The sequence below is a fragment of the Chelonoidis abingdonii genome, chromosome 2, assembly GCF_003597395.2.
Source record: "Chelonoidis abingdonii isolate Lonesome George chromosome 2, CheloAbing_2.0, whole genome shotgun sequence".
NCBI classification, from domain to species: Eukaryota; Metazoa; Chordata; order Testudines; family Testudinidae; genus Chelonoidis; species Chelonoidis abingdonii.
The window spans coordinates 40,492,508-40,519,829 of NC_133770.1; the positions used below are offsets into that span (position 1 = coordinate 40,492,508).

The 27,322-nt window shown below is 38.9% G+C and overlaps 2 protein-coding genes across 4 annotated transcripts in view; both read left to right on the forward strand.

Moving 5' to 3' along the window:
- Positions 1-27,322, forward strand: part of LOC116822079 (LIM zinc-binding domain-containing Nebulette) — a 460,572-nt gene that overhangs the window by 343,766 nt on the left and 89,484 nt on the right. The gene's annotated exons all lie outside the window — the stretch shown is intronic.
- LOC116830358 (nebulette-like) overlaps positions 1-27,322 on the forward strand; it is a 174,488-nt gene that overhangs the window by 108,144 nt on the left and 39,022 nt on the right. For both annotated transcript variants that reach the window (XM_032789798.2, XM_075062301.1), the window contains exons 5-9: positions 1,625-1,735; positions 12,330-12,431; positions 13,624-13,725; positions 23,654-23,761; positions 25,791-25,898. In XM_032789798.2, the coding sequence (XP_032645689.2) occupies positions 1,625-1,735; positions 12,330-12,431; positions 13,624-13,725; positions 23,654-23,761; positions 25,791-25,898 (531 nt within the window). The remainder of the gene's footprint in view (positions 1-1,624; positions 1,736-12,329; positions 12,432-13,623; positions 13,726-23,653; positions 23,762-25,790; positions 25,899-27,322) is intronic.

Consider the following 27,322-nt stretch of genomic DNA (forward strand, 5'->3'; position numbering starts at 1 on the left):
TGAACAGCACATTTATTGTGCTATATACTAATGTTTAAAAATAAATACTAATATGCCACAGCATGGAAAATTTATATAAAACAAGAAGAAATTTATAAACACAAGATAACTTACTGTAGATAAATAATATGTTTCCAAGAATATTGGTGAAATTGCCATTTCTAGAAATCTTCCAAACTTGATTATCCATATTATGGGAAATAGCTTATGAATATATGATCTCTTTGCACTCCAGGTGGGTAGATTACATTAGATGAACTTTTGACTTGTTCCAATGAAAAATAATTCTGTGATTCTACACCTTGCAAAATAAAATATTACATTATTACATAATTAAGTTAAATGGAGAACACTGAGAAAGGAGATTATAAAGAACACAGCTGTCGAGTTGCAAGTCAAATACACTTCCACTGAGCTACTGAAAAAGCTTTATTTTCACAAAACGACTGGATGCTTTAGTGCAATTAACATACAGTTCCTCACATTGGTAGCTTTGGAGCTACAGCCAACATTTCAGTATAAAAAATTAAATGTTGAACCAACAAAGTGGATGGTTCAAAGTGGATGATCCTATTTTGGAAGCAATCTTGGGACTTATTTTTCATACTTCTAGAGTTGGAAACATCATGAAAGTGACTCCCTGTGAGGGAGGGGTAGAGAGAAAATATTTCTGTATAGCATATTTTATACCTTTTGATAGCAGATTACAAAAGTAGAGTGCTACTATAGTCTTGTTAGGGGCTACTTGCTTTGCCGCCGCAAAATGTAATAGACAATATAACAAGATAGTGGTTCAGATTTTCGTTTTGCTATAAATTTTATCTGTTTTTTTGTTGTTGTTTTCTAAGGGCAAAGCCATCTTTGGTTTTACTTCCTATAGAAATATGGCACATTTCATGTTTTCCATGTTTTGGATTTGCATTAATATGGTAGTATTACAAAAAAGCTACTTTTCACATTTTTCTTTGATCTGTGGATCTTCTTGTTACATATATAGCCAGAGTGAGTCCTTTATATCCCCTTGGGTGCTTGATCTGTGGCTCTCCTATAGAATCCTGATGCCCTGCAAATAGCCAAGATAGGATATTTCCACAGATTTCCAATATCATATATTTAAATAGTCCAGGCAATATTCTCAGGTGCTATTTTCTCAAGAATGTTAGGGTATTATCTTCTTTGTATTGAGGATTTTAGTTTCAAATCATCCTTCTCCTGATCAACTTTCAACCTTATTGTTTTAGTATTTGCTGTTTTCTCAATGATTATTTTAGTGCTTGCTCCAGAGGGCTGTTTGAAAACACATCTCTTTGATGGTTGTTTCCTCTTCAGGCATCAAAACCTGGTACATTTTCTAAATGTAAGCATAAAAGCTTATGTTAACGATAGGTATAATGTAAGCTTTTCACATGTTTGGTGGGTGTGTATGTATATAAACACATGCACTACTATGGAAGCTGTAGGCTTGCTTGTTTTGGCTTAATTTCTACTACAAAATTAAGCAAACTAGTTCATACATTCAAGCTAGTGTCATTTTCCTTCAAGATAGTGTTTAGTAAATTTAAGTATTATCCTTTTAAAATGATACCTGCTATTATATCTGTCTTTATCTATATTGCTTGTTAAGGTACTCTACAAACAGAAATATGATACTGAAAAAGGGACATCAGATTATGCACATATGATGGAGCCCCCAGATGTTAAGCATGCTATGGAAGTCAATAAACACCAGAGTAATGTAAGTACTGTTTTCTCTTAATTTGTTACATTGTTTCAGTAGTGGTCGTGTCTGTTTATTCTATATAAAATGTTGATGTTATATTTCAGTGTTCCATGTTGTTTTATTTAGCTTTCAAAATCTATCTATCTATTTTTACATAAAATATGTAAAGTAAAGTAAAAACAGTATTTAAAAATAATTGGAGCATAACGTGTGTGTGCATGTGTGTAGGTTAAGCATCAAAGGATTTTTAAGTACCTATTTTTATTCTAGATGATAGAGGAGGAGTTATCTATTATGCCATTAGTTTTTAAATTTATTTTAAAGAAAAGTTCCCTGAATTTATATTTGTGTATTTTATTCTTTAAAACAGCGTATAACTATTTATGCAAAACACAGAATGGCTTCAATGTTTTTGAGTGTCAATTTTCACACACCTCTGTGAAAGTTTTGTTGTTTTTAGAGTGGGTAGAAAAATAATATTTTTGTCCTGATCCTGTGAACACTTATGCACATATTCACAGGAGTAATCCTAAAGAGTTCAATTGAACAATTCTTGAGCATATTTGCAGAATATGGACATGTGGGTGCAGTTTTGCAACAGTGTAATAGATGGTAAAATTATTGATTTTTCAGTGGACTACATTGGAGTCACTAAGGAGTAGAATTTGTCCCATAATTTTTTCAAAAATAAGTTTCCATTGCTGTTTTACAAACACATTTATGGAAGAGTTGTTTAAAAATCTAATATATTTTATAGATGCTTTGTTAGCTTTTTACATTTTTCTCAGCGTAGATAATAAAATAGCATTGACATCTTATTTAAGTTTTTGACTGTATAAACTTGGTTTCAGTTTCATGTTCTCATACACTAGTTCAATGCTGCATTTTTGTTGTTGCAAATGCTAGAGAAATATTTATTTTGATTGAAAAACATAAATACAAAAAACAATTTCATGGACAAAATTCTGTTGGCATTAGGTTTTGCAAAAGCTTTATTTATACCAAACTTGAATTTTAGGCAAAATTTGATTAGAATAATTAGGTCCCTTTAAGAGAATGTGAAAATGATGAGATAAACCAAAAAGTAAGGACATTTAAAGGTAAGGCTAAGTTGGTTTGTTGTGCCTAAGTACTGGAGTCGTGTCAGGTCAGCATGAGGTGTTATGCCCTTTCTGCTTTTTAAACAAAGCTGTCGTGCTTTTTTAAAGATCTGCTCTAGGAATTATTATGGGGAAGTTGTAGGGCCTGTGATATACAGGTCAGATTAGATAATCACAATGGTTCCTTCTGGCCATAGGCCTTAACTTTGAATGGCCTTTTTTTATAAATTTGTGCTGGCATTTTAACAATAGCTTAATTAACGCTGTCTGCTTCAAAATGTAACACAACCCTTAGGCTAATTCCCAGATGTTTAAAACCTTGAGCGCTGGTCAGCTACTAAGGCCTGGTCTACATTACGCGTTTAAACCAACTTTAGCAGCATTAAACCGATTTAACACAGTACCCGTCCACACTACGAGGCCCTTTATATCGATATAAAGGGCTCTTTAAATCGGTTTCTGAACTCCTCCCCGACGAGAGGAGTAGCGCTAAAATCGGTATTACCATATCGGATTAGGGTTAGTGTGGCCGCAAATCGACGGTATTGGCCTCCGGGCAGTATCCCACAGTGCACCACTGTGACCGCTCTGGACAGCAATCTGAAACGCGGAGCAGTGGCCAGGTAACAGGAAAAGCCTGCGAAATTTTGATTTCATTCCTGTTGCCACGTGGAGCTTGATCAGCAGGTGGGAGGGTAAGTCACAAATCCAAAAAGAGCTCCAGATGGACCGTATGGAGATTATCTGATCTGTCGCTGTATTGGAGACAACTATAGTTCTATCAAAGCGTTACAAGAGCAGATAATGCCAAAGCATTGAAAAAAACTCCAGGCTACCAGTGCTGAGGCAAGCGTACAGAGCCAAGAGCTCAAATGGAACACTCAATGGAGGAGGGAGGGGTCGAGGACTCCGCAGTCAAGCAGTCTCCAAAAGTATTTGCATCTTGTGAGCTCCGAGGCTGTAGGTCAAACCATGTCCGCGTGGTTCAGGGAATAGCAGTCAGTTACTCCCCCACCCCAAATTGTGAAAGAAAATGGGAAAGAAATGTATTGTTGATCTTCTTTAATTACCATGTCTATGAGTGTTCCTGTAGTACGCGATGCGCACGCAGTGAAAGCACTACCACTTCTCCGCTGCCGTGGCAGACGGGTGCAGTAGAGGTACTGTTATCCACGTGAGTGCTCCTGGCTGGCTCAGGTAGGCTGGCTGGGGACACTGGGTGAAAAGCATATCTCGTCATTCCCAGTAGATGGTACAGAACGGCTGTAACCGTTCATCATAGCACTGGGGGGTGAGCTCATCGCCCCCTTCTCGGTAAAGAAAAGATCCGTCTGCTGGACTGCTGAATAGCACGCATGCCTGGCTTACTCTCCCCCGCCCACTTTAAGTGTCCTGCCTGAAGCTGTCAATATGCGACGGAGGCTGCCTCCCCTCATTTTATCTCATAAACAAGTCATGATGTTTTAGTCTGCATTCTTTATATTCATTGACACAAATGGGGAGACACTGCAAAACGGGCAGGAAGGTTGGAGGAGGAGGAGCACGGGTGGGTTGTTGCAGGGTGACCCCGTGAATGGATGTCTGCCCATTTGCGGGATTGAACGGAGCACTGTCTCTCTATACACTAGGTTCTCTATTATACTTGCCCCATAATTCTAGGCAGGACTGAGCTCTATTTTAGAACATAAAAGGAGGGATTGACTGGGATCATTCCGAGTATTTGCTTTGGCGCCCTGCGGCGCCGATCTCAGCAGGGGCACCCTGCTAGCAGCAGACAGTACAATGAGGACAGATCAACTGTCATCTCATACAATTCTACGCCAGGTACGAGTCCGAACTAACTCGTAAGTCTCTCTGCTATCATAGCAAAAGCAAATGATGCTGTAGTGGTAGCGCTGGAGTATTGCTCTGTCTGCGGGCATCCAGTACACATACGGGACTGTAAAAAAAAAAAAGGAAAAAAAAAAGCTTGAACAGGCCTCCATGTTTGCCGTGCTATGGGTCTGCAGGCACGGAAAAAGGAGTGAATGATTGCGCCGTGCTTTGCCCGGAGGAAAGGAATACTAACGACAATTACCTCAAACCACCCGCCGACATGATTTATTCCCATCAGACCATTGGCTCATCACCCAGAATTTAGGTGGGAGATGCGGGAACTATGGGATAGCTACGGAATAGCTACCCACAGTGCAACGCTCCGGAAATTGACGCTAGCCTCGGACCATGGACGCACACCGCCGAATTAATGTGCTTAGTGTGGCTGCGTGCACTCGACTTTATACAATCTGTTTTATAAAACTGGTTTATGTAAAATCGGAATAATCCCGTAGTGTAGACGTACCCTAAGAGGCTGTTGGGAGATTTCAGGGGGCATTATGCTGTGAAGAGGAAGGATTTCTACTGCTGGAACATATGTGTGAGCTGCAGCTCCCAAGAGTAACTCACAACCCACCGTGCTTTTCCCTCTTGCTTACAACCTGCCAAGCTGTGCCTCCTCTTGCTTTTGGAAATCATCAGGATGTCAGATGAAGAGAGGGTATGAAATGGGCGACATAGCCTGAGAGAAGATGCCTGTGGCTCTGGAAATGAACTTGCAGCATAAAACTCTCTGGCCATGGAGATGGGGGTTCTTTCCAGTCCTCAGTAAGGATGGTGAAAGGAGTGTTGAGGATGTGTGAGGGTTTTATTGCAGCTAGGGAAAGAAACAGGAGTGGGAAAAGAGATGGGACCCATGATATGTGAGGAGTTGAGGAGAAGTACAGGAGAGGGGCTTTAGGGTCAAAAACTATCATCATCTGTACTTAACTATTCTTTGAATTTTAATTATAATTTGTAAATCCACAGTCCAGAACAGACCCCTTTGTTCCCACAGCTGTGCATACTCCTGTTAACAGCATTAATGAGGGCAGTGTGCAGATGGGGAAGTAAATAAAAAGCAGTCGTTCTGTCTCCATTGGCGCTATAAACACAGCACAGTAGAAAGTTTGTTAAGTAAAGGAGAACAAAACACAGAGGAGAAAGATGTTTTGTTATGATACTGGTTAACAGAATATTAAAAATAATGGAAAATGTGTATGTGGGGGGAATTCAGTCTGAACAAACTAATAAATCAGCTTGTTGCATCCAGTTCACTGTTTTTTTCTCATTTGCTAATACAGAGCTAAGATGTGGTGGAGATATATTTTTATTGCCAGTGAAAAATCGGGTATGTAATGCCAGTTATTGTTACACACCTACTGTGTGTAATTACTTGGACACCGTACTGAATATTTGCTTGGGGATTTCTCATTTGTGAATAAAGGTTTAATTAAGAACCACATGAGGCTTCATGTTCAACTCTGAATATGGAAGTTTGTTAATGGACATATTAAGGATTCCAAATATGAAGCATCTGTCTCTTGGAACTTAGACTGTTTGTAGAATCGTTGCTTTGAGGAGAGTGCGATGTTAGAGGGAAATTCTTGCAGGAATAGGAAGACAAAGCTCTTTTATCCACCATTCAGTACAGTATACCTAAGGGAGTAGAATGTATGTTTACTTACAATGGTCTGCCAACTCAGTTCAACCTTTACATGCAGGGTTTACATCTAATAGGATTAGGATGTGTTTAAGACTATTTTACTCAGTTTTAAAATAAGACTGACATTTATACTCAACTGTGTGAAATGTGCAATTTCCTTTAAAAATGAAGATTGGATTCCACTTAGAATACATTTATGCTGACAATTTGAAACTGTGATGTGCTGTAGGCCTTCACACCACTTTGAATAACATTAACACCCTGCTCAAGTGTGGGTTGAAGCTGCATAATAGAGAAATACTGTAAAATCTCCTGAACAATGTGATCATCTGTAAAGTGAAACATTTTCACCTTTTTATTACTTCTACCAAAGAAAATCACTCTCCAAAGTATAACAGACATTTTGAGCTGTAGGAAATTTGCTTGCAATATTATTCTAAGCACTGTTCAGTGTTGGAATGAAAGTATGTTTGTTTAACGCAGACTATTTCTCTGTAAATTGTGTTTCTATTACATGCACATTTGTGTGAAATGACATTAACAGTCTGACTTCAACACACAAATGCCATGCAATTTGGCGAGAGACTGCCACTCCATCCTGTATATACATTATGATTGTGTGTGGTGCTATCCTTTTATCTAATCCAAAACTTTCCAAACCCTGGACCGTAGTTTTTGCTAGTGGTCTGTAGCGATTTGGTTGGTCACATGGTGCAGGGTCTCCCTGTTTCAAGTTGAGAAAAACTGAACAGATGGGAGGGAGAGAAGAAATGAAAAGCAAAAGAAGACAACACAATTAACTTTTTTAAAGAAGAAGAAAATCGTTGTTCTGGTTAGGTAACTTTAGTTGCCATAGAGCAATAAGATGCAACTGCTAAGATGGGTGGGTGGCGGTGCAGTTACAACTGAAGGAAGAGGTGATCCTCAGACATTCTATGAAGACATAGTTAATATTATGAAAAGTTTGTGGACCCATGATCTAATCTACTGAATGCATTTATAGGGCTCTATCATTGTACAGTTTGTATATCAAAATAATACTTATACAGAGGTTTACCTATTCAGTTTGTTTTTACAGTGTTAATTAATCTTTACGGCATCCCATTGTGAAATACAGAAATGTCATTATACACATTTTACAAATAAGGAATCTGAGACAGCCTTTCCCAGGTCCACACGAAGTAGATGGCAGAGCTGAGACTAGAGACCAGGTCTCTTGACAGCTGGTTCCATGCTTATCCCACTAAGCAATGTTGTCTTTAAAGTGATAGTTACCAGTTTGGAAAACTCCTGGAATGTATGCAGGATTTATGCTGTTCAAATGAAGTCAGAGTTTTTAACATTCCCACTGACCAATTAAATGCACAATTTTCAGAAAAGCATGTTAACACATAGGAATGTATTTTTATCTTTTAAAATGCAAGTGCGTACACTGTCCACAAAAATAATTTCCAGGATAGAAATTACATGTCCTTTGATACCTGATCATCAGAATGAAAATTAAGAGCATTTTTAAACACCATCATTTGTCCACCACCATTTTGGAAATTACTGTGTGGCAGGATTCTTGTTTTTCCTCTGCTGAAGGTCGGATTAAAGCTATGGATCCATTGGCATACTATGCTGCGTATATATTAGGAAAAGCACCCAGAGCGGTCTAACTTTCAGTTGACAGTGGTTGTCAACAGCAGCTCCCCCAAACCACCCCCATCCAACTGGTGTTGAAAATGGTTTTACTGCTAGTGTAAATGGGACCAAATAGTTTTCAGCCCCATTACCAGACAGGATGATGGTGTCAGTTTGTAATGGTCCAGAAATATTTTTGTTTCATCTACACAAGCAGGGAACTGGTTTTCAACACCATTTGAGGGGGGACCACGCAAAGCTGTTGTTGACAGTGGTTTTCAGCAACTAGTCATTTCCCTTGTGCAGATGGACTCCAGAGTGACAGCACTATAGTGCAGAGTCAAGGGGCTCAGATGGAGAGTCATTAGGGTCATTAAAGAGTGGAGTTATTGGCCATTTCAAAGTACCAAAATGATTAGTTCACTTTAAAACTAAGGGTCAAATTCTGCCCTCAGATATGTGTGCACATATCTGCACAAGTCCTATGTGTGCACAAGTCTTATTGACTTTTGAGTGTGAACATGGGTCAGGGAGGGGGACATGATAAATAACTGCAGAAAGGCATCTGAATCCTTTAATACTTGGCCTCTTTTACTGAACTCTAAATGTAATATGAAAAATTAATCAGCTGATTGTCAGCCAACAACTCTACATCCTACATGGCAACCTGTTTAAGTTGCATTCCCTAATGAATAGGAACCATAATGCAAGTGCGAGTTACAAAATCAAAGCTAAATCATCTCAAAGATGTAGACTGTAAGGACTGTAAGACAAATCCTCAGCTAGTGTAAAATGAGTGCTTCTAATGAGACTTTAGTGGACCTGTGCCTATTTACATGAGCCGACCCTATAAAATTAATCAACTAATTATGAGCTAGGGCTGAATATTTTTTGTGCTTTGCAAGTAATTCAGACTATTTAGATAAATCTGGAGAGGAAGAAAGACTTTAAATTCAGATTAGCAGTCAGTTCACTACATGTTTCTTTAAAAATATTCAGTGGATGAAGCCACTTTTATAGCAATTTTATAAAATAATAGGCTAGTTTAAAATTAATAAAACAATATAAAGCTAACAAGAGTATGTGTGTATTAGTGAGAAATATTTTAACATACCTATAATAACTGTAAAGATGAAATAAATGCAGATTTCCCCCTCTCGTCTCTATTTCTTTTTTACCCTCACACTCATCATTAATCTTCTGTTAACTCTCTGCTTACCCTTCTCACTGCTGCTGAAAGCTGCAGGAGTCTCAGCCACAGGGTTCTATACAAAAATAAGTTTGGATCGACACATCGTACACGGCCAGTCACAGTGAGAGGCAGACAGTAGTTCTTGAGCTACCTGTGACATTGTTCTGAAGGGATTAAGTAACCCCTTTGACAGTCTTTGTATTTAATATTTGCATTATGATTCTAATCCTGACTGGGTGCTATCTCTTAACATGAGACTGAACACAGTAAAAGATGGTCCCTACTCCAATGAGCTGAACCTGTACTTCCCTTTCCTACACAGTCGGTATTTTCTCCATTTCCTTTTCCATTGCTTTTCTTCTTTTGTAACAAGTTCCTCTTTTCTTTGTTTCTTTTTTCTACCTTATTTGCTTTTCCTCTTCCCTCTTTTTTTCTTTCACTTCCCATGCTCTGTCCCCCAACCCATGATTGTGCACGTTCAGGTGGTGTGTTACTCGCTGATGCCCCTGTTCCTCTTCTCTAGCAGAATAGCTTTCATTTTACTGTTATAACATAGCATTATATAAAAAATAAAAAATAAAAAAAGCATTTCACTCGATGGAGAAAATAGCAGCTGTGTAACAGAGGCCAGCACATTGTCCCAGTGGGGAAGGGTCAGCATCCAGGGACCGAGGTTATTCAGGAAATGGGAAACATATTTTTTCTTCCTTTGGCCTATCTCTGACAAACTACCGTTCTGCTGCATAACATTTTTATTCTCACTGGAGTATGACAAGCTGCAGAATGGAGCAAATATATATTGCAGACATTTGTAAAATGTTCAGTGACTTTCCTTCAGACATAAGTAATAGGTATTCTGGTTTAGGTGCAGGAAGAATAATAATTCATTCAAGGGAAGTGACTGCAATAGGTCTTACATCAAATATCATTGGAAATGGTGAAATATACAGGATTGTCACTGTCTGTTTTTTTTTCCCTCCTTCATCCTGAAACTAGCCATAATCCATTATATCATGCTGTATATGACCATGTCATTTAGGCACAAGAAGTGTCCAAGCTTCCACCACTTCCACCACCATGACGTGTGGTGCATTGATTTTCCCTTATTTGAATTTACCAGTGACTTCAATCCTAATGTCTGTTTTGAGCACATATGCTGGCCTTTAATTTGCAATTTACATGGATGATAGGGCTCTATTCAAAAACCTGTGCCTGCTGCCTTTGTGGTGTTCACCTCACCTCATGTGGTCATTAGGATGAACAGCATATAATTAGCTGAATCCATGTAAAGCTCTGCAATGCAAGTGCTTGTATGTACATCTAGTTTTCTTTAAAAAACAAAACAAAAACACTTTTTAGTTGTTTTGACAAACTGGTAGCAAACAAGAAATGTTGGTTTTAAAGATGGGTGATGATTATGATAGCATTTTAACTGAGTTTAGCTGTTGATTGTACCAGGTCACTCTGTGGGTTAAAAATGCTAAAATCTTATTTGTGGGCAAATTGCCAGCAGATTGAAGCCTACTTAGCTTGTCTACTAGGCTGACACCATATGGGTGCAAATTTACCGTACTTTCTGGTTGGCTTAAAGATACTTTAAAACTATTTGCAAAAAATGGATATATATATTTCCCTTTTTTATGCATTCTTTCTACAAAGTGTAATGGTTGACAGCCACAGTTTGTGAACGCTGACCAACCAGCTGAATTTGTTAAAATTATGCACAGACTAAAATATGACATTTGAAAATAGGCATTTTACCTATAGGTTTGTGATAGCTAAAGTCTCAAGCTGAGGGAATCTCAAAGGAACATATGGTGCTGAAATATAATACTGAAATATATTTTAATGTCGTAAGCAACAGAAGAAATTCTAAAAGACCCTGCAGTAATACAGAAATGATGCTGAATGCATTGATGCAATGCCAGGTTTTATTTTCTGCTCTCCAACTTCCACATGAGGTTTTGATTGGATTGAAGCTTTGAAGTATCGAGAGAAGTTTTCTTGATCATGCAGAATGGTTCAGCAAAACAACTCATGAAAATTGGCTTGTGTTGGCACGTGTACTTCTACAAGGGAGAGTGAAGGTCCAGGGAAAAGAAAACTATAACTTGAGGTCTTGGGACTTGGGAATATTTCAGAGGTCTGTGCGGTTTCCCTACATGCCCTGATTGTCTCATTTAAAGGAGAATCTTTGGACATATCCTGCTCATGCTTGGCCTTCAGGCTAAGGCCCTCCTAGCCTATTCATTATATCCCTGGCTTTTTCCTCAGTCAAGAATGTTCTGTTCTGAAGATCTCATGCTGAAACTCGAAGGAAGATGTCACCTCAACTTAGTGGCTCCCCAGGGATCCCTGGTATCATATATGACAGGAGGAACATTTAATAAAATACCAACCAAGATAGTATTTGGTCCTACCATGAAGGCAGGGGACTGGACTCGATGACCTCTCGAGGTCCCTTCCAGTCCTAGAGTCTATGAAACTATGAAACTACAATGCTGCAGCTGAGAGAGTTATTTCAGTTCCTGTACAGTACAGTACAGGTCTACTGGACTGTGGGATTCTGGGCAGCACAGGGGGGTATAGGACAAGGTTTGATCATATGAAAAGACTTATTCCTTTCACTGTTGGAATTTTTCTGAAATGCTGAGCCTTTTAACAAAATCATTTGGTTCTTTGCAATGCTAGCACTTTTAAACAAAACCATTTTTATGCTAACATTATATTGTATATTTCTGAATTTTTTTCTTTATCCTGTTAACCTGTGTGTGGGTCTTACTAAATGATCCCTGGAGAGACAAGGTGGGTGAGGTAATATCTTTTATTGGACCAACTTCTGTTGGTGAGAGAGTCAAGCTTTTGAGTCTACACAGAGCTGCTGCTGCTTCTTCTGAAGAGCTCCATGTAAGCTCAAAAGCTTCTCTCTTTCACCAACAGAAGATGATCTAATTAAAGATATTGCCTCACCCACTTTGTGTCTCTAGTATCCTGGGACCAGCATGGCTACAACAACACTGCATAAATAATCTCTGTCAAGTAGGACTGGGGTGGAATACATGATTTTATCTGGAGGTTTATTGCTTTTGGTAGCTGAGTTGATAAGTCATTTAAATATAATTTATAAACTCTAATTCTGTTTTTTAAACACAAGTGTCTTTTGTTTGACAGGTGTCATATAAGAAAGATGTGCAAGATACACACAGATACACTGAAGTGCTGAACAGGCCAGACATAAAGATGGCAAGCAAGATAACAAAGATAATAAGCAATGTATGATCTTCAGTAACTCTTTCTGTCAGTTTTAAAACTTACTATTTTATTCATTCCATCTTCTGTCAAAGTATAAAGAATGCTGGCTAGTTTTCAAACTTGGACACCCACATTTATATTTAGCCACCTGTGTCTTTCTACATGTTGGGACAGTACCTAGCGTGCTGCGGCTGCTACTGTAATAGTATGCAATACAGTTTAATTTTTTTATTGTAGAAAAATTAAAGTATCCAGGAGACTGTAAAGCCAAGATTTTCAAAGGTGACTAGAGATTTTCATTTCTTAATTTTTAGTTGACCAATTTGATACACCTTAAAGGGGCCTAATTTTCAGAGGATGTGTGCTAAGTACTTTCTAAAAACCAGGCCCATTTAAGGTGTCTCAAATTGAGCACCCAAAATCACTAATCTCTTTTGAAAATCTTCACCGTGGTTTTGAATAACTTTGGGACATGTTTTTGCTCTAGTCAGTTGGTTGGTATTATACCTACTGCCAGAGTTATACTGCCTTCATAGTGTAAAATCCTAATTTAGCCAGTGGACATAGTTTGAGGTGTCACAAAAAATATTTTGTGGGTTCATCTGCATGTTCCTTTTCCAATACATTTTAGAAAGAATGTGCAGTGCATCTGCAGGAGAGTTTGTTCAGCTAGAAATATCATGTAACATCCACCCTGTGGGCCAAAGTCCATCTGTTACACCAATACAACTCCATTAACTTTAAAGGGATTGCACTGCTATAACTGAGAGTGGTATTTGATCCTTTATTTGAAAGAGGCTGGCATTCTCACAGCCTAGTCTTGTTCTAAAACTATTTTCAGCCTCTAAAAATAATCTTATGTAAACTCTGGACCAGATCTTTGAGAAACGCTGATCCACTTTAACTCACTCTGACTTTACTGGGAACAGTGGGAGATCACTATTTCTCAGGCTTAGGCTCTGTATTTTGTTAAACTTGAGTCTTGTGAGTGAAGTTCATTGTGTTTCAAATAAAATAAATTTCCATTTTTAGAAGAGAGAAAGCCTGGGAAGGCCTTCTTTTCAGAGCTGATTAGAGCATTAGTGAGACTAGTGTCAGACCAGGTCACTTAATGATACTTTCTGTTTTGTTAACTATAATGCTTACATTTCCTTTGGTAAAATAGAAGCAAATACGGTTTAATTGTGATTAGTATTCATTTCTTTTTTTAAAGGCTGAATATAAGAAACAAAGAGGAGAAATGAATAAGGAGACTGCTGTACTCGGAAGACCAGATTTTGAGCTTGCTAAGGAAGTTTCTAAACTCTTAAGCCAAGTAAGATTGTGTCAATCATTTTACAATGACTTCATTCAAAACCTCATTCCTAGTAACATAATCACATATTTAATTTTTAAAAGATTATCTGTAATTGCATGAAAATCAGAAGAGAATGTTTCCAAAACTATTTCACACTGAACTGCAGTAACTGGTAAATTTAAGATACTTAGAAAACAATAGATACAAAGTTTTAGACAAAAACACAATGCACCGTTTGACTCAATTACAATTTGTCTGCTGTGTTGTGCTATTTTATACAGAGTTTCTAGGATTTCAGAAATATTAACTCTCTCTAATTTGTGGCTAGATTCTGCGATCCTTACTCACTTTGCATGGTATCTTACTCCATGATTAGTCCCATGAAGTAATTGACTTTTTGTGTGTGCAACTGTTCGGCATTGTGAGTAAAGGGTCAGAATGCGGTCCTCAGTATAAAAAAAAATCTTTAGTTTCTATTGTTCATTAAAATCAAGGAAATGAAAGAAGCAAAATTGGAGGAGTTACTTTAGTTCATATTATTTTATTTGATTACTAGACACAGAATTTTGGGCCCCATAGCTCTACCTTCTGTTCTCTTTTAGTATTCTTTACTGCTGCGGTTCACTCCCATTCAGAAACAAACATTTTCAACATGCTGAGCCATTTTTTTCACAAGTTCTTTAGCACCCCATGGTATATCCCTCACTAGTAATCCAATCAGTCTGCACTCAAAACATTTTCCAAATCAAGGGGCAAATTCTGCCTCATGTAGGTGAGCATAGCGTCCCTTGATTTGACTAGGTGGTATCAGTGTTCTCTAGAATTAAAAAGCCTTGAGTAGCTGAATTTATATGCTGAAAAAGTATTGTGTTTGGTTTTAAAGAGGGCATTCTTCTTTTGGTAGGACTAAATATTGCCCGCAGCTATCTGCTGGGTAATAAGAAATTTCATGGGAAGTTGCCCTTTTTCATAAAGGAACACTGTTACTCCAAAGCTATAATGTTTTTTAAAACAATTTTTACTTGCTTTGTCAAGATCAACCTTGAAACTCAAAATGCATTTTGTTTTCCAATAAGATTTCTTTCTTCCACTTTGTAATTTATTAAATGCTAATTGCTGACTGGGAAGGCTTGTTTAATAGATTGCTGGTACTTGACTGCATGTTATCACTCACTGCTCTGGAAGCAGCTTGCACTCTCCCATTCACTCTATAGAAAGGAACGTTTGCTAAGCCGTTTAGGTCTCTGTATCAGTGCTAGGAATCAGAGAAAATGTTGGTTGTTAAATTAATTATGAATGATTTTTGAAAATGTGCACTCCTTGTGCGTTCACTTTCTGTGTGAGGGAGCTCACTGGAAAGTCTGCGTGGGTTGTGTGCATGTAGACAGTCCTGTAGTGGGATGGCTTTCCGGGTTCACATGACCAGTCAGCCTGTCATCAATTTCACCAGCTTAGCTGGCCAGCAGATCTTCAGATTGCAAGAGGGACAAAACAATGGGACAAAAACACTTTTTTATAAATCCAGCAGGGAAATGCCAGGACAGGTCCTATAAACAGGGTGTGGACGTGCGGACTCACCCCTGCAGCGCCTCCTGCTGGTCTGTTCTGTGAACTAGCTCGGTTCCAGCTCCGGAGCGCCCTCTGCAGGCTGGTGATCTGCCTGTCCTCTGGCTCCTGTGTCCCTCCCTGGGCAGGTGCCCTTTTGTGTGGGGTGCTGCCCCCTGGCGGTAACCCCTTTCTCTCAGGGTCTCCCCTCCCTGGGAAACCCCCACCCTCTGTCCTCACCTTGCCTCAGTATAGGGCTACTGCCAGTCATTGTCTAGCCCCACACCCTGGGGCAGACTGCAGTATCAGCCTAGTCACCATTGGCAAGGTTGGGTTTGGACCTGCTGCCTTGGCCTACCCCTGGGCTGCCCCTTGCAACCCTCTAGTACCCATTGGCCTTCTGCTAGGCTGCAGCGTGGGGCTTTCCAGGCTAGAGCTCCCCAGCTCCTCAGCCTGTCTCCAGCCCTGTTTCACTCAGGTACCCTGTGTCTAGCTCCTTGCAGCCAGGCCCATCTCCTTCTACAAACAGAGAGAGACTGTTTGGGCTCCTGGCTCACAGCCTCTTATAGGGGCCAGCTAGGCCTGATTGGGGCATGGCCTACCTGCAGCCACTTCCCAATCAGCCCATCTCAGTAGCTCCCAGCCACAGCCTTCTCCCAGGGCTGTTTTAAGCCTTTCAGGGCAGGAGCAGGGTAAGCACCCTGCTACACAGGGATACTGCACTTCCCTGTGACAGCTGCATCTGTAGCAGATTTCAGCTTTCAAACTTCAAGCTCCTTTTGATGCAGCCATGCTTAAAACAAAGAGAGAGCAACAACAAAACCAGAGAAGAAAGCATGGCTAGTTTTTGTTATTCAAAAGAAATGTGGGATTTTTCACATAACTATAATCCCATGAAATGGTTGAATTTCATCTTTGAACAAAGACCATGCATGGCAAATGTCACCCCAAAGTGACTGATTAGAAAATCGATGAGCATATGAAAATAGCATTTTATCTTGGAAGTATTTCATGACGTTAACTTAGTGTTCAATATTGGCACAACCTCTGTGATTGGTAGTAACCATCATAGTAATAAAACAGAATTGGTTATAGCCTAGGCTGGTGCTGGGCAAGTTTCACCATGCAGATCCCAAATTCAATGCACTTCCATCTCTCCTTTCTTATTCTTGGGATTCTCTCTTGAACAGAAACTGTTAATCGTACTAAACTCCTGGAGGCTTTGTGATGCAGTCACATGACTATTAGGAACTATGATGGAAATTAAATTCCACGTGTGATCTTCCTACAATGGCAGGGTTGCCAGGCTTCCAGGATTGTCCTGGAGTCTCCAGGAATTAAAGATTACTCTTTAATTAATGATTATGTCGTGTGATGAAACCTCCAGCAATACTCCCCACCAAAATTGGCAACCCTATGCAATGGTGAACCAATAGTGTGCAATGTACATTTCATTAGCATATACTAGAGCAGAGGAGCAGCTGAAACATCATAGCACACATTGGAGCTTGTCCTTATTGTAAATTAGATGAGCCAGTTGAGGAATGCACTCTCACTGTAGAAGAGGATGAGAAGGTAGCATATGTGCACTTTTATGTCCCATGTATGGTGGAGTGTATGTATATATATGCCACACTATAGCAGCCAGGAGGGCTATAAACTTTTTTTTTTTTTTCAAATGAAAGCTGAGATTCTCAGGTAATCACATTACTCCAGGAGCTGAGGCTTTAGGAAAAATATCAAATATTCCAAGACTCATGATGTAATTGTGAGCATTGGTGACACGGGTGAAAGTAGGACAGGAAGAAGATGATGTGTTTTAGTGTGGTATGTATGTGGGCAATGAGTACAGACAAGAAGAGCAAGGAGAGGTCAGGTGGTGTGGGTGTAACCAAGGGAAAAAGGAAACAAGGGCATGGTCGCTGAACAGAGTGAAGAAGATAGTGTTTGACTGACATTCAAGACTGTGCCAAACCATGGTCTTTTAAAAAAGAAATAAATCATGTGACACTCAACAGCAAAATGGTAGTGTCACTGTATTAGTGAATTTACCCACAGCACCATCTTTCCCCCGCTTACAGTTTAATCAACATGACAAGCAGAAACGTAATAGGACCCTGTGAACAAATGAAGCTTTAGTATCTGTTTTCTTATTATTATTACAAGGCAAATATTATATTTTAGAATAGTCTTTATTTTATAATTATAATCTCTGTCCTGATACAGTAAGGTTATGTTTCTCTCTGGCTATACCAGAAGAAAGACAGGAGACACTTGGTATGGTTAATTAGGCCACAACTTTATTATTAGATCTCTGGGACTACCTGGCAGATAAAAGTGTGCAGTAAGTTAACTATATGATCATTTCAGTGTCTACCCAGACGCTTCCATTAGCCCCTCTCATTCCATCCTGGTTCCCAGCCAACCCGTTGCTGGAACCTTACCATCCCCCACCAAATGAGGGTCAAGGTAGGCTATAAAGGAGCAGGGGTTAGATCCCTTCCATACCAATCATAAGCACCTTAAACTCCCCTCCTTCCCACCCCCCATTCCACTCCTTTAACAAATAACTCCTTTAAATCATTTATCAAGCCATTTATCTGGTCATTGTATCCCCTCTGTACCAGATACCTGCATTGGACGTCTGCCCCACACTTACATAATGAGTTGTGACATCATAGTCTTAACTCCCATTCGCTACTCACCCTAACAAAGCCCCCCTGAACCCACTGTTGAGAAGGTGGAGAAGCCTCCAGTCCGCCTTGGCCAATCTGGTGGTAAGAGAGAAATTCCTTCCCAGCCCCTCAAGTAAGGAGCAACCAGCATAGTGCTCACAGTGGTACTGAACAAACCTGGTATGTTGCCACTTCCAAGACTGGGACGGTGGGTGCCTGGGGAAAGAAGGACTTCTCCTGATGGGCTTGCCCTTTATCAGCTCCCTTCCCTTCTGGTCCCTGGGATGAGTCAGCATCGCCACACTGACCCGCTTTGCTTCTGCAGCAGCATTCATGCTTCTCTATCCCGCCCCATCCTTAAAGCGATATGTATGCCTTCCCCCAGCAAGCTAGATAATATCATCCTCTCACCTCCACTTACTGTGCAGTGTGATCAATCTCCTCAATTCTATCTAAAATTAGCTTTAAATAATCCACTTATAAAATTCAATATTAAATACTCCCATTATGATGTATAATAATTGGTTTCTGGTAATAAACTCTTTTGAATATTAATTTGTATTTTACACCAGATCAAGTTGATGTTAATTATTTTAGAGGGGAAATGATTAGAGCTAGGATTTTGTGTAAAATATACTTTATATTGGTATATCAGTAGACGTAATACTATATTACTGGGATGTTTAAAACATGAATAGAAGCCCTAAGATTTTTTTCTCTTTCTTTCTTAGCCTAAACTCAGTTAGTAATTGGAGGAACTGACTTTTCCAGATAAAGTTTCCGCAGGGTCTGTTATGGGCCGTTTCTGTTCAATATCTTCATCAACGACTTAGATGTTGGCATAGAAAGTACTGCTTATAAGTTTGTGGGACAATACCAAACTGGGAGGGATTGCAACTGCTTTTGAGGACAGAGTCAAATTCAAAAATGATCTGGACAAGTTGGGAGAATGGTCTGAGGTAAACCGGATGAAGTTCAAGAAAGACAAATGCAAAAGTGCTCCTCTTAGGAAGGAACAATCAGTTTCACACATATAGAATGGGAAAGGACTGTCTAGGAAGGAGTATGCAGAAAGAGATCTAGGGGTCATAGTGGACCGCACAGCTAAATATGAGTCCACAGTGTGATACTGTTGCAAAAAAGCAAACGTGATTCTGGGATGCATTACAGGGTGTGTTGATAAACACACGAATGTCATTCTTCCGCTCTACTCTGCGCTGGTTAGGCCTCAACTGGAGTATTGTGTCCAGTTCTGCACCGCATTTGAAGAAAGATGTGGAGAAATTGAGAGGGTCCAGAGAGAGCACAAGATGATTAGGGTCTGTGAGACATGACTATGAAAGCAGGCTGAAAGAGATTCGGGTTTATTAGTATTGAAAAGAGAAGACATAGAGGGGGACATGAATAGCAGTTTTCAGGTATCTAAAAGGGTGTCCTCAGGAGGAGGGAGAAAACTCGTTCACCTTAGCCTCTAATGATAGAACAAGAAGCAATGGGCTTAACGTGCAGCAAGGGAGATTTGGTTGGACATTAGGAAAAAGTTCCTAACTGTCAGAGTAGTTAAACACTGGAATAAAATTGCCTAGGGAGTTGTGGAATCTCGCATGCTCTTGGAGATATTTAAGAGTAGGTTAGATAAATGTCTATCAGGGATGGTCTAGACAGTATTTGGTCCTGCCATGAGGGCAGGGGACTGGACTTGATGACCTCTCGAGGTCCCTTCCAGTCCTAGAGTCTATGAATCTATGAATAAGCTAAACATTTCATTTAACTCTATGCTTACATGCTCTATGCTTACATACTTTATGCTCTAATAAGTTTTTCATTTTCTTGGTATGTTTTTGTGTAATCATGAGGAAATGCTTTTGCTGCAAGTGTCTGCTGTTTATGCTAGTATATTCTGGGATCCCAGTGGCTGAACAGATTTTGTAAGTTCTTTGTAAATCTGAACAGTGGGTGATGTCATCCACTTATGAAACTGAACACTCTGTCTGAACAGCTTTGAACTGCAGATTTGATTTTGGAATGTTTCTGTGGAGCTTCAAAAGACACTCTTCTGTCCAGCTGCAATACTGACTTTTACAGTGTTTGTGCAAGGCTAGTGAGAAAATTGTTTATCTAAGCTTCATTAGATGCGAGTGGGGTCTTCAGGGATGTTGTTATGTGAAAGACCTGCTAAGTCTGCTCATTCTTGAGCAACAATTAGGTTGCCAATCCCACACATTTTCTTTAAATTAATCCCCCCATCCTACAGAAATAAACAAATAAAAGACCGTATTAAGATGGTAAATAAATATTCATTGATTTAAACCCACATAATTAGCATCATTTTTTAAAATTCATGACAGTCATAGATAAGCTTCCACCAACATCCTTAATTTTGACTCCCACATCCTTGCTCACCGTCCTACCCAGGTGACAGCATAGCTAGGATGGCATCCTGAGAATTTTTTAAAGTAATTAACTAAGAATGTTTTTGTTTTTAATTAATACCTTTTCTTTCAATTTCATTTTATTTCTCTATGCTACATTTCTTCTTTCTTCTAAAAGAAAGCTAAAACAATTTTCAAATCCTGCCCCCTAATTCCCCTGATGACTTTTTAATTTGCCTGTTCTTCTCCTTCTCTCTCTTAGCTGTGTTTCTGGCCCTTCCTTAAAAAGGAGAAAAATAGGGAAAGAAAAATAAGTAACAAGAGAAAGCTAATATATGTTTAGCATCCCACAAGATGTTTCCCCTGTGGCTAATTAGAGTTATAATACTACTGGGAGTGCTCTTCAGATGCTGTTGGGGTCATCTTACATTACTCTTCTGCTTCCGTTTCTCCCTGAAGTGATGTGCGCTGCATTGGAGTAGACAGCGGAGGCAATGATGTAATGCAACACGACAAGACAGCTGGGCCTGGAGGTAATGGGCGATCAGTCCCTGCAATATGAACTTTTACAATCAAATAGGTGGACAGCCCTCTTAAAGTTGGGACACTCATGCACATAGGCACCAGTCAGGAGCCCATTGTGGTCTGTGATTCACTCGTTCCTACACAGGCTTGCCCCCAGTGACGTGATTAGAAACAACGCTGCAGAATGCTAATGAGAATTTATTACTGAAATATCTATATTGAAATGCACTAGTACAAAATCCGTGTTGACCATGGCCTCAGATCCTAGCAGCTGTGGGATGACAACCAGTTGCATGGAGAGATCCTGTTTGCTCTGATGATTTCACACTTAGCAACAATATTAAGGGCCGCATTATGTACTCAGTCTGTATGCACAACTTGATGTCATTTGTTGATGATATGATGTAGCCTTAAGTAATTCAGTGTTTATATTCATGTACAATGACTGTACAATGTACTCTGGTCCTCTGGGAATAGTAAGAGGGTTGCATTTGCCATACTGATCTGACCGCTGTATTAGGTGGCTTACTGATTTGGGCTTTCCAACAGAGTGCTAGTTCTGTCAGATTTGTATTAGGAACCACACTGGAGATATAGATATATATATATATCTATAGATATATAGATATATATATTTTTAGGAAAATCCTATAATTTATGCATATATATTTTTATAGTGAATGTGAAATTACCTTTGATAAAGTTACTATAGTACAAACTATTTCAAAAACCCACAAATTGTCCCCCTATTTCAAGTTAACTTTTGCAAGCTTAGGGTGTTACCTGTCCTTCTGGGGTTATTTGTTTATCACACAGAATGTGAAGGCATACTTCTTGAATTGAGGCTAAGTCCTCAAGCATACATTAACTAACCTAAAAATCAAGCCTATCACACCAGGCCTCACACTAATTAAAACAGGCCTTTTTACTATAGCAAAGCCTAACAACCCAATTATTTATGTTCTCTTACTTGCCCCCAAGCTTGTTTCAATCTAATAAATATTAAACATATCAGTATTATACCCGATAATGTCATTACTAACAGTAGGGTGAAATATCAAATTTAGAGATCAAACAGGGCCACAGGTCAACAACCAGAAGTCAATAGATATTCATTCCCAGAGTCAGGCAGTCTCTTAGTTTATAAAATTTTTCATGTTTTCACAAAAAGTTTCTTCTTAAAAAATACAATATTTTGGAATTCGCTTCCTTTGAGAGAGAAATCTGGTTTCTTTGATAGTAATGAAATTCTTGAATGTATATAATGCAGAGTTGTTTTTCAAGTGACTGGCTTTTTGAGTTTTGTTATTCCTATAAATCAGTGTTGGAAGTGGTACCTAAATATAACATGGTAGTATAAACTAAAATGGGGGATGATTATTTTGCAACATGGAAAAAAATAATTAATAAAAAAACCCTCTTCCCTCTATAAAATTTGACAAAAAAATTAAATTTTTGAAAACAGAACTTTTGAGGTGTTTTGATCACTTTATGGGACACTGATGTGGGAATAAAGACAAAATGCTGCATATTAATTGCAGAGTGTGGCAGAAGGTAATGGATGTAATGTAGGTTTAGATATCTGGTGTCTGATTTGTAGTCACAAAAATAACATAATTCAGAATCAAGGCTGAACTTTATTTTGCCCTGTTATGCTCAGCTGTTGCAAAGCATTAAGGCACTGTATGTAAAGTTTCCAGATGTTTGATGACCCAGGTACTGGCTATGCATGATATGATGGGTTGAAGATGGAAGTTTAGTATTTTCTGAATTTATTTGTGCAGGTTTAAATTAAATGTCGAGGTGTATTTTTTACTTTTTTAAAATAGTTTATCTACTTTAAATGTGGTTGCCTGCACCTTTTACCCCTGTCTTTTCCCTTTTTAAGAAAAATCCAAGCCTTACAGATAGAGATTTATTTTAGCTTCACAACACTCCAGTGAAATAGACTGTGTGTTTGTGTGTTATCAAAGATCACAAAGGAAATATGTTGCAGAGCTGGCAATGTAACTCAGGGCTCCAGTTGCGCAGCCTTTTACAAACTGAATGAAATATTGACCTTGTTGATGTGAATGGGAAAACTTATATTAGCTACAGTGAGGTCAGAATTTCACTCCAGTTCACTCCATAACTGAGGAAATAAGTTAGAGCAAATGGCTTTATTTCCTCCCATTTATCTATTCAAAAGTATTTTACATTTTTTACAAAAAAATCTCTGGAGTATTCAACAGTCTGTATTTGCTACTCAAACTGAAGGTAGTGTTTAGTCAAGTAAATCAAATGGTTTTATTATTTTTTGTTTATATAAGCACTTTGGTGAAAATGTTTGTTTGTTCAAATCTAAAAGTTTAATTCTATGCAAGTGAAATTCAGTCAGATGAAAGTTAGTGGAAAACCGTGACACAATGGGCACAGGTGTGACTGAAGTGAGTTCACTTCTAAATTCAAGTGAATAGTCCTGGAGAGATTTTTGAGTGGATGTCTGATCCCAGATGTGCCGGGCTGTCCTGTGCCCTGTCCACAAGAACATCTATCAACAATAGTGTCGTTAGTGGGTGATACTGAAAATATATTACTTTTTATTTCTTTTGCATAAAAACATTTTTGACTATAAACATACATTAACATCATAAAACTATTCTTACATAAAACATGTTCTTGGGGAACTCTTCTCTCTACATATTTGTTGTCACCTTCACCATTATGTAATGTTTGGGGATTTAGGGATGGAGAATGTGTCTTCATTTAAATTCATCAGTAATCTCTCAATTCTTCATGCCTCCTTTCAGTGTAACATTTCAACATAAAATGTGTTTGCTCTGGTGGCAGGTTAAATACAAAGAGCAATTCAATAAGGAAATGAAGAATCACCAGTATAACCCTCTTGGCAGTGCTTCTTTCAAGCAAGCACAGATGGCATCCACCTTGGCGAGTGATGTAAGTGCAGTTGTTCTCTATTCTACCTCTCAGCATGTACGGTATATTGATATTGGTATCCTCTAAACATCACGATTTTCTTATGACCCAATTGTGCATCTTATTTGATTTACCAAGAGCAGCAGCTCACAATATATATTGTATCTACATCTGCAGAGCTGGGAAATTGAATTTGGAGTTTAACATGGAAAGTAGTTTGAAAGCTGGTTGAAAGTAGAATTCAGAGCCATGGGACCCATTGCATAGTAGTACATATAGGGCACCAGCCAATTCAACCCCCATTTATGATGAAGCTCTTCTCCTGATAGTGCCTTCAATTCACCCTTCATAGCCCTTTCCTGCCTGCAACCCTCCTCAGGCTGTGACAAATCCCAGCTCCTTGTTTGTGAGGCTCCAAAGATTTTGATGAATTGCTGTGTATGCACATGAACCGGGAGATGGAGCCAAAGTGCAGCATTTCAAGAAAGGAAAGCAGTTAGGGAATTTCTTGTATGTCACTGCCTGCTGCAGTCAGACTCAGATGGGAGAAAGCACATGTACATGTGGTGCTGCAATGCTGACAGAATGTTTAACAATGCTTTCATGTGGTTAGTGTCATAAATTGGGGCTGTTCTTAGAGGCAGTAGTGTGGTCCTGGATAATTTAGGGGCAGATTGCACATGGCCCCTTTGGTGCTGCGCAAAGAAAGGGAGGTTGCAAGGAATCTTACTTACCCTTTGTGTGGTTTGGGTAATTGCCAGGCACAATTGTGCAGGCACTGCTCCCTCTTTACTTGTAAAGGCTGCAAGAGTACAGGGCCCCTGTATGCTCTGCCCCAGTCAGTGGAGTAAGATCCATAAAATAGTAAAAAAAAATCATGCCCCTAGCAAACAATGTTACGCTGCTGAAACTTTTAAAGTTTAGACCAAACGTAAGAAAAGAGAGGACATATTATATCATGAGGATCTTAACCAAGGTTTTCTAATGTGTGTATGAGGAGACTGGGGAGGGGTTGGATAACTGCATGAAGAACGAATTGGTGTGGGGGGAATATGGTTCTGTTTGTAGTTTAAATGAATTATTACTCAGAGTTCTGTATTAATATGTCTAGTAAGGAATGTATCCGTCAAAAACATTTCATTAATCTTTTTTGTTGTCTGTTTTGTTAGACATACTTGCTGACAGGTATTTTGAAATAAATGACCAAATATAACTGAAACTGGTGTGAATATGTTGTGTTATTTAAACAAATAAAATGTGCAGAATTTTAAAATATTGTGCATAGAATTTTTTATTTTTGTTTCAGAGTTTTTAATTTTGGGGGGCAGAATTCCCCCAGGAGTAATGTAGGCAGGGTGCCAGGGGGCTTGATTGGTTTTATTTTCCCAAAGGGGAAACTAAACTTTTAAAAGTTTGGGAAAAACTGCTGTCAGCTATTGGGCATGTGTATGACTTGCCATTTCATCGCTTGATTAGGTTCTCTCCCATCTAAGGCTCGACTGATTCTTGTTACTAAAAGCAAACTGTATTAAATAAAATACATGTACAAAATACTGTTTGATCGTGGGGTAGCTACTCTACAAAGATTTTTGTTTTGTGCACAAGCAGTTGATGAAAAATAATCTGACTCAAGGGAAGAAAAGCAAGAATTACCAATGAATAATATAAAGTTAACGATAAATTGTCCAACACTGAAGAACAATAATGTTTAAAGATAAGATTCAAATAAAAATCAGTAAGAAGATATTTCTGATATATATGTATCTGCTATAGTTTTGAAAAGTCTTACAAAATCTGTTTTGATTAACTTTACCCATTTTGAAATGTTTGAGTAGTTACCAAAGTATTTGCTCACTAGTGGAAAGGAAGTCCAAACTGTATAGTGATTTTTTCCAAATAGTAGTAAATGAGCACCACCTAGTGGCCATTGCACATAACTCATGCAAGCACTTTGGTAAGATTTTTCTCTCTTTGTTTTTTAGTGTACAGTGTAAATAGAACTTGCTGTATAGTTCACTTCACCTTGCTATATTCTGTATTCGGTTTTCAGGTGAAATACAAAAAAGATATGGTGGAAAGTCTACACAATCCAGCTTCAGACCTACCAAACTTGCTATATTTAATGCATGCTTTAAATGCCAGCAAAATGCACAGTAATGTAAGTTGGCTTTTTTAATTATTACCTTTCAATGTGCTTATAAAAGGAAAATGTAGCCATTTATTTAAGTATCAGAGGGGTAGCCGTGTTAGTCTGGATAAAAAGCAACAAAGAGTCTTCTGGCATCTTATAGACTAACAGACATATTGGAGCATAAGCTTTTGTGGGTGAATACCCACTGCGTCAGACGAAAGCTTATGCACCAATACGTCTGTTAGTCTATAAATTGCCACAGGACTCTTTGTTGCCATTTATTTAATTTACTGCAGAATGTATCACACGCATGGCATTGTCTTCCTGGTTTTGATCACAATGCATTATTTCTCTATATATAGCCTCTGAAGGCCTGGTTCCTCTTGCTTCTTATATTTTACTCTAAGTAAGCTGTAAAGCCCTGCTTCTGGCACAAAATAATCCAGCTATCCAGTTTGAATGTGATTCTTCGCATTACCCTTCTGTGAACTGAAACTCCGCCACAGCTGCTCCTTTTCTAAGTACTCATTCTTTCTTTAGCCCCGTTTTCTTTTGCATCAGTATCTTTCTCCCTTAGCCAAAGTTAAATTCAGAAAGGGAATGCCTATCACTTTTGTACTGATCATATCCAGATCTATAGATCTCCAGGATTTAGGCCCTTCTTCACTTTCTGCTCAGCAAATTATTCATCCTTGTTTGGCCTAACTGTAGCTTCCCTCAATTTAATGCATTTAAAATTGATATTTTTTACTAGCTAGTTAAATGAGCACCATCAGTATGAACTTTGGAACTTCCTCCTTCTACTTATCTCACATAAGACAAGAACCTAGATGCTCAGCTTATCTTCAGATTCTCTAATGTCTATATATCTGCCTACTCTCACCTATAAAACATTTTCATCTGACATGATTTCTACCATTCCTTTGCCCAAAGAGTGGTTGGTTCCTACATGATTTTCATCCCTGCAAAATTAGAAACATTTGTGGTCTCCCTAAAAGTTAACTCTCTGGACTATGCTTTGTCCAGAAGCCGGTGATTAATCTTGGCTGTGATCAGAAACAAGAACACTTCATATCCATCCCCTATAGCGGGCTTCACTAGCTATCTGTCAAGTACAAAATATCTTGGAGTATATCTACACCTCTGCACACTCTTTACAGTGGCATGTAGAGTACGTACACTACATGCCCCCCTAGCATGGTAGACATTGCAGTGTAGATAGTGAGGCACTGTTTAGGTGAGTAGAGACTTGAATCCTGTGCGTATGTTCACTACATGGCTCTCTACCAGGGCCAGCTCTAAGTTTTTTGCCGCCCCAAGCAAAAAAATTTTTGACTGCCCCTACCCCAGCCCTAGGCTCTCCCTTCCTGACCCACACACCCCTGCTTCCCCCACCCTGGGTTTCCCCCCCACCCCTGACCCACAACCCCCTGCCATCCCAGCCCTGGGCT